Source organism: Uloborus diversus, unplaced genomic scaffold, assembly GCF_026930045.1.
Source record: "Uloborus diversus isolate 005 unplaced genomic scaffold, Udiv.v.3.1 scaffold_11, whole genome shotgun sequence".
NCBI classification, from domain to species: Eukaryota; Metazoa; Arthropoda; class Arachnida; order Araneae; family Uloboridae; genus Uloborus; species Uloborus diversus.
Window position 1 is genome coordinate 4,437,745 of NW_026557765.1, and position 13,977 is coordinate 4,451,721.

Consider the following 13,977-nt stretch of genomic DNA (forward strand, 5'->3'; position numbering starts at 1 on the left):
GGCAGCATTGTGAAAGCTGCGCGGATTCTACTCACACTAATAAGACACTGCCAGGTTATGGTTGTCACAATTATAGGCTCTTATTTTGCCTAGTTCAATATAGAACACCTTTTAAATAATTTAAAACGCATCATATCAAAATAAAGTTACTATAAGTCGCCCAGCGCCCTCACCAAATACGGTAGGTAAATATGCCGAACCTGTAGCTAGGTTTATCGTCGTAAGAAATATCATTTTAAGTTATGTTTTCAATATTGTAAAAATATTAATTATCAGAGTTTTTGTTTAATTCATAGAAACAGTGTCATTATTAAATCACAGAGTAGTAAAATTTCTGAAAAAGATGCCGTATTTCAAACCTCGAAGATGGGCATCTTACCTGTAGAAAACTTTGAGCTAATTTTTCTCCTAGAGTTATTTCTGTTAGCCTTGGAAAAGCTGCGGACAAAACCTGTGGCTTGTGATGACCGAATTTTTCTGAAAAAAGAAAGAATATTTTCAAAATTCTATCGAGAAGAGAGAGAGGGAGAACCCCCCCCCCCCACACACAGCTCAAGTATTAGGCTTAAGGGGGGGGAGAGAAAAAAAACGGATATTTAAAAATATTTTAAAAAGAAATTCACTTTATGCAGCAAAAATTGAAAATGCAATGAACGGCGTCAAACTTGATAGCATTATTAGGTTTGAACCAGAAAATGGAGTTTCTAAACGTTGAAAAACTTCAAAATTTTAATCGCTGCATCACAAGATATCATTTATGGTTCTACATTGCAATACAGGACGAGACGACAACTTCAAAGTCAGTATTCAAGAACAGCTTCCGAACGGTCACTTCTGAATTATTGGATAATTGCTTAATTCATTTGTACGTGTTGTGGATTTGATCGCAAGGTCACGTCCGCATCACGTACAAACCATTTATTTTTTAAATACAAGAAAGCTTAAAAAAAAAGTTTATACTTCAGATAATACTTCAGGTGTTCATAATAATTCCTCATTTTCTATTATACCAAAATTAAAAAGGAAAAGTCTGGAATAAAATGCAAATAAATGCATAAAAATGTCTAATTTTGAAAATGAAAAGCAAAAAACTATAAAATGCAAATGGGTTAATCAAAATCTTAGTGCTTTATAACTCGGAACAGAGATCAAAAGTTGAGTATAAGTTGATGCTTAAATATTTATTTTGAAAAAGAAGAAAAAAAGACGTAGTGCCCTTTTCTTCCCAGGTACAGTTTTCAACTGCTTAAAGGTAAAAGGAATAGATGTATCTTCTCTTTAGCTCATCGGGGACCCCCAAGTTGCAAAGTAAAATAAAGATGTTTGCGAAGTTCTTTCCAAAAAAAAAAAAAAAAAGCAGCGTTGGACACATTATTTCCGATTATGGTCTTTAAAGGGCTAACAAATCTCCATCTACTATATAATTTTATGCACTAACGGATAAAAAATGAACTTATAAGGTGTTATCGTTACGTAATATCAGAGAAACGTTGTGCAGATTTTAGAGTCTTTTAATTACACAATTTCTGAAAAATTTCACCAAAAGGCTCAAAAATTTGAACAAGTTGTTTTAGTATTGCAATCAATCAAATCCACTCAAACCACCAAATGGATAAAAGTATGCTTACGAGGTTTGTAGTTAGGAAATTCTGTGACACCGTCCCACGTCTCTTCTGTAGGCGTTCCCAGTACCTAAATACATAAATTAGCAAGTTAATTAATCAATCATTAAAAAATCAAGCAATCAAAGGGGAACACGAGGGCAGAGGGTTCTTCAGTGCGATTCTGGTAACTTGATGCCTAACCTTATAGTGCGTTCAGCAAATGAGATAGTGGAAGCTAACAAAGCAATGTTACGCATTGGCGATACCGTTGTCTGCTTGGTCCTGGGATGTTGAAAACATCGCTCATCAAATAAATGAAACGTTCACGAACAGAATCGCCAATCCAACGAATAATTCATGAAAGTGGCAAATGTTAGCGCCAAACAGTAACCCTCCTTGTTTATTTTCGCTATCACTTATCCCTGAATGCATTATAAACGAGTTCATTTATAATTTGAACTTGAAAGAGGAATTTTGTTTCAGATTGGCACAGTATTGTTATTGCAAAGGGGAGGGGGGGGGGCAAACCGGCTTTTCTCACCCCTATTTAAAAAACGTAATCGTTTAAGCTTCAGCGGATCGAAAATCAACTTATCAGAACCAAAACATAAGTACACACCGTCCTGATCTGTACACGAAGAACAAAGGTTTTGCGTCTTATGAATAATCTAGTCTAAATCAAAACATTATCTACAATGAAACCCCGATATTACGTCCCTCAAATCTACGTTTTTCCTGCAGTTTACGTTTTTTTCATCAGTTTCCAGTTTTTCCGAATACTAATAATTTTAATTCAACCCGGATTTCGAATTTGTAATTTATGAACTTCCCGCATTCTACGCTTTCCCTGGAAAGTAAAAAAAGAAAAACATTTTCTAAACTAAGCAATATGTTTCATTTTAGATTTTTCCCTTTTGAAAGAGCCAACCTTACTACCTTTTTTTTTCTATTTGATTTTGTTTTCTATGTATTTCCCGTATTTCACGTTTTCTCGTATTTTACTTTTTTTTAAATCCAGTGCTTTGAGAAACGTAAAACCGGGGTTTCACTGTATTTTAAAAACGAAAACGCTATCTCGTGTTAGATTAAGTATAATTTAGTTCTTGTGTTAGATTAAGAGCAGCTTGTGCATTCGAAATTTGAGCTTACCTCAATGGATATTACCAATGAATTTATTCAAGAATTTTCTTCTTTATATTACACATTTTCCATGGATGGTGCAAAATGTTGTCAAGCCATTAGTTTGAGATTCAAGCAAACCAATTCTGCTCCTTCACACGTACGTAATTCAAACGGAGCTTGTACGAAGTGTTTATATAATACTGTTACAAATTCTGTAAATAGTAATTATTGTAGTAACGTAACCTGTAAATAGTTTCCCGTAATGAATATACAACCCCTTTACATTCGGCTGAAGTATACGACCCCCCTATTTCCTTTTTTTTCATTGATAAAATTTGATAACGGTCTACGCATTTCGAGAAGCAGTAAGAATGTTGTGGAAACTTTTCTATGTTTATAAAAGCGTCCTGCGTGATAAAAAGTTTTCAGTTTCGATTGAGAATTCGTACTGAGAGTGTATTAGCTCTGTTTATTGCGAGGCATTTCGCTGTGTTGTTTTCGTATTTGGAAGTAAATACGTGTGTAACCGTTGAGTTTACGGTGTTGAGTGACATTTGCTTAATTACTGATGATTAATTTAGCAGTTGTTAACGATTTCTTCTGTACATAGTGTAAATGAAGCTCCTGTGTTTTTATCAAGAACTGTGTCGTCCTTTCAAGAAAGTTGGAAGTCTCGCCGGATCCGTTACAATACTAATAAGTTTTAATTTGTGAGAATTTCTATTGAGAAATATGTATCGAAATTAGATAAATCGTAAATATTTTTAAAGTTCATTTCTTAGTGAAACATGCTCCGGAAAAACACGCGTCAGCTAAATTGACCGATTTGGCTAGCGCGCATGTCCGGAGCGCGGCGTGACGCTGAAGGTCGGCAATTTCACAAATCAGGCCTTAAATAATTTCATTTTAAGTTTCATTCGCACGCTGTTCACTCCTCAGTGTACAGTAAGAAATACTGTGAGTCTTATGTCGCAAATTTCTTTTCGTGAAAAATAAATGGTCTCATTAAAATAAGTCATCGATAAGTTCGCAACATGCTTATGCGTAACTGGAGATTAACTGGTAATTGGTATTATTTGGGAAACTAACGAATTCCGATTAAAAATCATTTAAAAATACTTTTAAAATTAACAGAAAAGTCTGATGAAAGGCAACGGGTCAAATCTTCCGAAAGATCTCACATCAAAAATTTAGTCATTATGTTTTACACTGGATTTACAACGCTGCCATTAGGGTGCTCTAAAAAAGGTATCGTATACAAATGTGGTGACAGAAAAATCAGAATGGTTTGTTTGGCAACCTTCGCAGTTTAATTCTTCACACTTTCCTGCGAACGTTAATCCTCAATCCGCAGAAATTCTAACTACAGTGGAACCTCGATAACTCGACACCCTCCTGAGGCTCCACAAGTTTAATTCTTAAAGAATTTCTATATTACTTAGTTACTAATGCTTGACATTCACATTATGGAAATTAATTCTAGTAAATTAATTTTCACCTCTTTTCGTTTTCTTTTTTGAAAAGAACATAATAAAATTACTAATGTTATTTGAATACTTTGTGAGAAATAAATCCACAATTTTTTAAAAGAGAGAAAAGCTTCTTGTCAGTCAAGTCTCTTAAAGATAAAAAGTCTTGCTCCCACTTGTTTGAAAAACATGTCATGTTGCCTTTTTTTTTTCTCTAGAGGACATTCCTGGATACATTTATCCCACCCCTTTATTGCCTTTTAGAATTGCACTAACAGTACAGAGTGTGGTTGCCTACTCCCCTGGATAAAAGATGGAATTCTCTAAAAGAGCTTTCCGGAAAAGTATCGACTGATCAAGAAACCGCAGCGTAAAATTCTGAGGAGGAGTTAGTATGGAAAGAATGTTGCTATAGCAATAATTGGACTAGAATAGCAAATGGATGTTGACTTAAAGGGATTCCTGCAAATTTTTGTCAAGTTAGAGAGGTTTTCATCCATTAAAGTTACCATTGGGACAACCATAAGAAAAATTAATGACGAGTTATCGGGGTAGTCGAGTTATCCGTGTGTCGAATTATCGAAATTTTACTGTACTTTTGAAATGGTATGCATCTTGTCTCTAGACTTAATGAGGAAAAAACTATCGGTATTTAACTTAAAATTGAGATTTTTGAGCCAATTCTAGGACTGCGTGTTGGATATAGACTTATTACTTACTCTCCATATTTTATCCAGCTGGTCCATCGTGTCTTTCATGCCCTGGAAAGCTGCTTTTCCGATTACCATCTCGATAAAGATACAACCAACACCCCTACGATTGAAAAAAGAAAAGCAATGTATCAGTCCATTTGTCCAGTACTGCCATTCAATTAAAACTTTTTATGCAACTACTGTCTGACCACGGATTGTATGGAAAGGCAGACGTCCGGTTTACAGGAGGAAATGGACGCATCTATTAGTTTTCAGGGATGACAGCTTTTGCAGATGTATGTTGTCTCTAAATTAAGCAGAGCCTCAGTCAAATAAACAGAAAACGCCCATCGAATTTTTACTTTTCCCCCTCATTCAGATTGACTCGTCTTAACTGGAAAGTTTGCCAATTCTATACAATCCGTGGTTGGACTGTATGTCTAACGCCCCCTTTATATTAAATGCCTGTCGCTTTCTCGCTTTTAACATAGAGTAAAAGCGATCTCAAATCGATGGAACGAGTAAATTTTGGTACAATTGCTACTGCCATCTGTTGACGGTATTAGAAATTAATTGCGGGGAACACAATTTCTGAATTTAAATTTGAAATGAACCAATTATCGATTTGAGTTGTTTGGAAGTATCGCCATAGCAACGTCTTTTGTCGGATTGCCGCCAGATAGCGCTGTCAGTTGTACCGGAAGTCAGCGCAGGCGTTGAGACTTTGGCGGAAGTACACTTTTTGAGGCAATTGTGATAGGCATTTAATTTTAAGAGGACGTTGCTATGTCTCGCTCTTTGGCCAATTGTTATTGAGGTGTAATGTAAGAATTTCATTTAATTAAAAATACTTAGAAAATAATGCGTTAAACAATCAACAACGTCTTGGTAGAATTATTATTATTATTATTATTTTTTTGGTGGCTGAATTTCATGGGTGGTTAAAACAGTTTGAATCAGTAAAATTTTTTTTTTTTGATGCGTGTGTGTGAGAAAGGGTGGATGTTTTTGCAGAGAAAATCTAGTGAAAATTCTTTCACGATGCTCTTGATGCAGTGAAACTCCGATGAATTTTTGCAGCAGTCATTCAAGCATGAGTGTAATACTATGTTCTACTAATTGCCAACAAGCATTCTATGAATACGGAATAGTGATGTCAAACTATCGATTACAATATCGAACTTATCGCTATTTATTATTGTTATCAATTGTATAATACTTACGACATTTAACGACTTTTCGAACCTTAAACATCATTGTAGATCTTTCCAGAAATTTCTTGTACTTTTTTATGCAAGATTATAAATAGGTTGTGCTTTACATGGAGAGTTGTTGTCAGTTGACTGTGAATCAGTGAAGAGCTCTGCTCTCTAGCTCTGTTGAAAAGCTGTTAGTGCTGTGATTTTTGCCGTTGTATTTTGATCGTATTGAGAAGTAAATGGGGCATTCCACGGTATTTTGTACATTATGTAGAGTCCGTAACGTGACCTTCTTTTGCCATAACTTTTTAATTTACCGTTTGATTTGCAAATTATTTTAATTTGAGCTGGTGTGTTGGTAGGAAAAGATCAAAATAAAATAATATGCTAATCAAACAGTAAATTAAAAAATTATGGTAAAAAAGGTCATGTTACGGACTCTACATAAATGTCAAAAATACCTTGGAATGCCCCAAATACGTGATTAACTTTGTGTGTACGCTGTTGAATGGTATTTGAAAGTTGGTAAAGGAACTGTACTTGTAAATGTTTGTAAATACATTTGCTGCTTTTATAAGATGAAGTCACCATTTCTCAAGATTACCTGAAGTTGATCTGAACTCGTAGCAGTATTATACAGCTGAATTTAAAGTTTTTCCTTTCTAATATTATCGTCCAGTGACCCTATTTAGGGGGTGGGGTTCAGCTGGGGATTTCTCCCGAAAAGCAGAAACCATAAGAAATACCTTTTTGTCCTAAAAAAACCATATGTCGCCCCGAAATTTAACCGCAGCCCCAAAACAAATTTAATCCTTCCTTTGCCACTGGGTGGCAAGATTTAGGTATTATAACGAGGAAAGAGAACTTTACCACATGTCGAGTGACGTGGAGTAATTGGTGGATCCCAGCAGCACGTCAGGAGGTCTGTACCATAACGTCACCACTTCGTGTGAGAACGTATGACTGGGGACGGATTTGGCCCTCGCCAGACCTGCAAAGGGAACATTATGTAAGTTACAGCGTAAAAACCGTTTCATTTCCGAAACATTCTAGTTCTGATTCAAACAAGAACTTTAGAGCAGGAATTGGTTAAGGCCCCTATATACATACGACCCGGCGCATCAGCTTAAGATCAGCCTTTTTGGATCGGAGCGCGTGTTTGAGTGGTTGTCTTTTCTGGCGGGTTATCACGTTTATTGATTGTTCACTGTGAGCAATTATTATAGCAGCACGTGAATTGTTTATTGAATAAAATGTTATTTTCGGCAAATTTGGCGAAATCCGAAACTTTGCTGTGGTAACCCTAGCAGTGCAACAATGAAAAATCCGATCCAAAATGGCTAAACTTAAGCTGATGCTTCGGCCTATCTATATAGCGGCTCTAGAATTGGTTAATGGAGGGAGCTTAGTAAAAGCTGACGCAAAGACCCCAAGTCACGTGACTCAAACAACGACGAATGGTCGGCACGTTTTGCGTGAAACAAGCAAAAGAAACCTGATTTCTTCCCATGCTTTGTTTCAAAATCTATCATGTGACTTGGGGTATTGGCTTCACGATTAACTGTCTTCACTCCCTCCAGTTTATCTCTTCTCAATGACAAGAACCCCAGTCTCAGAATTCAGTGATTAAAATAGAACCAATTCATAAAACAGTTTTGTCTTGTGAAGAAAATCGGGCTATTTTGGACCAGACATCCGATTAAGGTAGCACAGGGTGTTTCCCAAGCTTAAAAAGGATTATGTTTGTTTTGTCATGAAGCCACCCTGTCCGACTGCCGCTTTTTAATGGAATTAGAATAGAAATTGTAGCTTTTTTTGGCGAGAAATGTTTCGAGTGTAACTAAATTTGATATAATCGAGCCAATAACCACGTTTGAGTTCCAATGAATTATGGAACCTTTTCGCAGGTGTCACTATTTATTGAAATCTGTTACAGTAGATAAATCGTGAACAGAAAATAAATGAAGAGTTTGAGGAAAATATCAAGCTTGTTCAAAATTTGCTCTTATTAATAACTGCTTCGAGATTAAAGCACTCTTATGCACTGTCTTGTCATCCATTAAAATTTGACACATTTAAAGATATACTGACGATCAAATAATGTAATTTTGAAGCTGAATCTCAAAACTATGGTTTGAGTTCTTTCTATAAAATACGAGATCGAGGAAGAAATCAAGTTTCATTCCCTCATTTGGATTCAATGAATCATATAATGAGCAAAGGAGTAGACAGTTTTAAGAGGGCCATTGATCTTCACTGGGGATTGTAAATTGACTAGGACCAGTCTAGCTGGGCCCAGAGCCTGTTGCTGGTCGTCACTTTTGTATTTGTATTTGTATCGGATAAAATTCCGGTCGAATTATCATCCCTTTTAAATCGTTAAAGTTCGTCGCTTCTCAAGTCGTCGATCATCAAGACCTTATTTTGAGTTCCCCATCTAAAAAAATATCAGACCAAGAAAAGAAAACGATTTTAGGCCATTTTGATGCGAATTTAATCAATTTTGCAGCATTAAAAAGTCCGTTCAAGCTAGTATTACTTCAAAATTGTCGCAATAATATTTCCTCTTACTAATAAATTAAATATTTTATAAGGACATTAAAAGAAGAGAAATAATAACCTGTTTTGCAATTGGAAACAATGTAACACGGCATGTCTTTGCTTTAATAACTATGATAAAAAGGATAAATTCAATGAATTTTTCTGCTTCGATAATTTTTTTAGTTCTTTTTCTCTTGAAAAATCATACTTAGACATAGTGTAACAGTAGCTAACTCCGAATTCCTAAGAAATATCCTCAACAATGACTAGATTCAGATATTGGCAAAACGTATATTAAAGTAGCCATAGGTCAAGCAATCGCGTATATACTCTTATAAATATCGAGTCCTTAATAACAGTAATTCGTCATTAAAATGATGAATTATGCTAGTTTGGGTACAGGAAGGAAAAACGGGATCCGCACTGAAAAGAAAAATATTTCCGTGCCCATCAAAGCATTATGTAGGCTGATAATAAATTGCCTACAGAGCCACCCTCTCCTCCGAATACTCAATAATAAATTCCCTCATACGCAAGATCGTTTCTTTGTTTCGTATGAAAAGGATACCTTGGATATTCCGTAGTGCAATACATCAATCCACGTAGAAGATTGAATTCCTTTTTCATCATTTTACGTACATTTCATCCTAATGACCATGAGGATGAAAAACGTATCTTTACCACAAAGCACTACGGACAACCATGAATTTTTCAGTGATGGATTTGAGATATTATTGAATGATGCATATTTTGTCTTTCTTTTTGTTGTACTGTTGTTATTTGATTGCATTTAGGTGAAGTAATGTCATCTTAGTCAGAACAAGCTGATGATTGTAAAGAGTGTTGTGTTTCAGCAAGTTTACTTAGTATCTGAATAGATAAGTGGATGAGATTGTAAAACTGTAAAGTCTAAAGTTTTCAAAAAGCGATGGCCCATTTTTGCTACAAAGCAACTATGGATATCTGGGAATATTGCAGGCATGGCTTCGGATTGATATCATTGAACGAAGCATATAGTGTCTTTTCTTTTTGTTTTAATGTTATTTGATTGCATTTAGGGTCATTGGTGAAGTAATGCCTTCAAAGTCAGAACAAGTTGATGATTGTAAAGAGTTTCGTGTTTCAGCAAATTTGCTAAGTATCTGAGTAGATAAGTAGATGACATTGTAAAATTATAAAGTTTTCAGAAAGCGATAGCACATATTTGCTACAAAAGCAAGCTGTGGATATCTGAATTTTGAAGGCATGGGTATGGATTGATATCATTGAATGATGTATAATTTATTGACAATAAATTCAAATAATAATAACTGATGAATTATTGTCATTTGATTGCATTTGTTGAAGTAATCCAATCAGAGTCCCAGCAACGTGAGGACTGCAAATAATTTGCTAAATATCTGAGACGAAAAGTAAATGCAACAGTAACAGAACAGAATTTCAAGAAGATTTTGATGAAATACATCTTTTCTCTTATGAGAGTTCTTAACACTTTGAGCTCTTTTTAATTTATTTGACATTATTTATCAATCATTTGCATACATTTTTCTTGCAAATATTCAGCAAGTAGGAAAGCGATCAAGGTAATTTATAATTACGCATGCGTTTATTTATTGATTGCACTTACCTCCAATTTCACTTTGCTTTTTAAGGCATTTTTAAATTTAGGTTAAAGTGGCTTTTTGATGCTGGATCATATATGGTAGTAGTAATTTTGGCAACGATAAAACAATCCTCGTGGCTGAGATTTGAGGAAAGATAAATTCATATCTTGCAGAAATTATATTAAGCGGCTGGAAGCAAAGGTGACAAAATAAAAGTTTTGCGCAAAACGCTTGCAATGTTTAAACTCCAAGTAGGCTTTCATTGAAAAGTTTTTAAAATCATGCTGTATAGTAGCACCTGCCTGTGACAGTATTCCCATCATATTTTGCCAAAAAATAGATGATAGTTTCTGCTGCTATTTCTGTTACTTATCTCTAATTTTTCATTTTCAACACGTGCATCTCTTTTTTTTTTTGCCAGGGGCTTCATATGTTTCACAGAAAAAGAAATAGATAACGAGCTGATGTGTGCATTACATGACTTCCTTTTACTCCAATTTGATGTCATTTTCCCATTATTGGCAATTTTAATGTGATTCAATACTTTACTCTCTAAATAACACCAAAAATGGCCAAATCGAAGCCAGATTATAAAAAAAAAGAAAAAAAAAAAAAAAAAACCCGCCAAGTTGGTGACAAAACTTGGCGACCAATAGACTGGCGATATATCGCCAAGTGTCCGCCAAATTATAACACCACTTGAGTTTACATCGAAATTAACAATGATTTCCCCCCAATAGGGGGCAAAAGACACCCTTAGGAACATCCGAATGCAACCAAAAGGGAAGGTGCACAACTAGACCCCACTAGGAGTCCACGTACCAAATTTAAACTTTCTAGGACATACCGTTTCTGAGTTATGCGTGATACATACACACATACATACGTACATACAGAGGTCACGAGAAAACTCGTTGTAATTAACTCTGGGATCGTCAAAATGGATATTTCGGGTGTCTGTACGTTCCAAGGCATATATCCACGTGTGGTCGAGTCGAAAAAAAAAAACCAACATTCATTCGGGGGTGAGCAAAATAGAAATTAAGGCTGATTTTTGAGTGAAATTTTTTTCGCGAATACAATACTTCCTTTTTTGTAAAAGGAAGTTAAAAACACAAAAATCGCTACACAGTTTCAGAAAATTCAAAGCATCAAAAAATTTACCAAAATCTGCGAGTTTAAGTTCTCCTGTTTCACTGATCAGTAGGTTCTGTGGTTTCAAATCCCTGAAAAGTAAAACAATTGTTTAAGAATGCTTCAAAATAAAGGTTCATGAAATAAAAACAGAATGATTTAAGGGGAATAAAATTCTTCGAATAAAGAAAGAAAGACAAAAATGCAGCGTTAGAGTTGCTTTTGTAAATTTATCGTCTGCTGTGTTTTACTTTTAATTTTGATATTTAATGTCGTCTGCAACGTATAAAATTCTTCGTATTACTTTATTTATTTATCGTCTGCGCTTTCTATTGTATTTTTGTAACGGCAACAGCAAAAGAAATTATACAGAACGGTATAGTTATTATGATAGAAGGTGATGAAATTGCAATGTTTTTTTTTTCTCGTCTTATGTTGGCGAAAAACGTAATTTATACTGTTTACATGACTGCAATTAAGTCTTCTTTTATAAAAAGTAAGAATTTTATTTATTTATTGAAGTGCAGAAATATATTTATTTCAGAAATATGTTGGCTATTGTCTCCGGCTTTGTTGATATTGTAACAAAACTTTGCAATTAGAAGGAAATAGATAACGTAAGAAATTAGTTAGTTGACTTTGGGACCTTGTGAAAGTTATTTAATTAGAAAATTTTATGATGAGTTGTATTTTTTACTATAGATATTACTAGTTCATATGTGATCTGTAATTTATTTTATAAATGATTAGTTACAAAGTTTCAAACGAAATTATTAGTATTACCTCAAGGTAGTACTATTTAGTGAGCTTAAATCTATTGATACTAGTGCTAATACATAATCATTTTATCAGAAGTAGAACTAAATTATCAGTACTATTTGAGTGTTGGTAACATGAATTTTAATGCGTTACAAGTGCCAGTATGTAATTATTTTATCGGCAGCAAATAAAATTATAAAAATAAAAGCATTTAATCATGGTTTTTATTAACATTATTGCTATTATTATTTTGTTGTTATTATTATTATTATTAGTGTTAAAACTATTTCTATTATTATTTGTAAAATGAAGTCAGCGAAAAGAATCATTTTGTAAGTTATTGGAATGGTTTTTTTAAAGGAAGGAATCATTGGTAATATAAACAAAATACTTGGCATTATTATGTCTAAAATTTTTCAACGGAGGGTAAATGTTTTTTTTTCTCTCCTTTTCAGTAATGTTTTATTTTTGGTTTGAGTTTCTTAACCAAGAAAGTATGGATCAAAATGAATATTACAGTCTACTAGTGCCAAGTTCATTATTTTTCTCCAACTTCAAACTATGAGTAATTTTGTTATGGGTTTAGTCTATCATGAGTATTAGTTTGTTCAGTTATAAATTTCAGGCATAAGATGCTTAGGAAAATATTGTTTATTACCTGTGGAGAACTCTTCTTTGATGACAGAAGGCAAGACCCCTTAGTAATTGGAATAAGAAAAGCTGAAACAAATGCCATAAGTTTAAATTCTGAAATAAAAATTCTATCAACAAATTATGTTTTAAGCAACCAGGTGAGGTCATGAAGCCACTGAAGAAACGCAAGATGTTCTTCACTTCGCGCAATGCGTTTTACATTATGTGTAACGAGAATCGGCATGTCAAGGACAAATAACTTCCCTGCCCTCCGCCCTTTCCCTATTCTGGTTGTCATGGTTACGGTACTATGAACGGAACATGGTTACTGTACTATATACGGCACTCCCGCACGTTACTTCTGCAAATGTTATATGTTACAGAAGCAACGTGGGGAAAACGTTCGTAGTGCCATAATTATGATAAACAGAAGGAGAAAGGGTGGAGAGTGGGACATTTGTTTGGCCTTGACACGCCAATTCTCGTTACATAGACTGTAAATAGCCATCCGTTGTGAAACATCACCAGAGAAGCAGTTCAAAAGAGTCACATATATAGTTGGGACAGACATAAACTAGCGGCGTCGCAATGCTGTGATTAGGATCTTCGCAATGTTGCCAGGTTAGGTTTGCGCCAACTATGGAGAGTTACAGATACGATTTGACGTTATAATAGTTCCTTTTACTTTTCTGCACTTCCTATTTGTCACAAAAAGGGTTTCTATTAAATCAAATATGGCCATCCGGTGGGAAGCATTATGAGAAATAACATCAAATATCATGGTTAGAATGTTCCTTGTGACAACTTGGTTTTAACCCCTTATACCCCCCCCCACGGCTATTTTGTGCTTAAGCACCCAACTTACATTCTCCATAACAGTTGCATGTAAAATAATCTGAACTTTTTAATGGTTTATTTTATGAAGTTTGTTTTACGGATTTTCTATTTAAAACTTCACTTTCACATGACCTTTTGTTCTACTATCTATATCTCCATAAATAAATCTCTATTTATATATTTAAAATGCAAATACTTTTAAAAAAGGAGTTAAAAATGTAACGGTAGATACAGGTTTTAATCAGTATAAAATTATAGTGACAAGGCTTTTGAATATGATTAGCTATGCGATACTTATAAAATTTCTCGTCACTAGTTAAATTGTTAGATGGTTTTGTATTTCCAATATTTGTAAATATATAAAAAATCAATCGGGTAGAATT

At 34.4% G+C, this 13,977-nt stretch overlaps 1 protein-coding gene across 1 annotated transcript in view; it reads right to left on the bottom strand.

Annotated features, from left to right (window-relative positions):
- Window positions 1-13,977, bottom strand: part of LOC129232164 (cyclin-dependent kinase 14-like) — a 62,440-nt gene that overhangs the window by 8,416 nt on the left and 40,047 nt on the right. The window contains exons 5-10 of the mRNA XM_054866405.1: window positions 12,783-12,844; window positions 11,396-11,457; window positions 6,957-7,077; window positions 4,915-5,008; window positions 1,629-1,692; window positions 380-477 (exon numbers count right to left, since the gene is read on the bottom strand). Coding sequence (XP_054722380.1) covers window positions 380-477; window positions 1,629-1,692; window positions 4,915-5,008; window positions 6,957-7,077; window positions 11,396-11,457; window positions 12,783-12,844 — 501 coding nt within the window. The remainder of the gene's footprint in view (window positions 1-379; window positions 478-1,628; window positions 1,693-4,914; window positions 5,009-6,956; window positions 7,078-11,395; window positions 11,458-12,782; window positions 12,845-13,977) is intronic.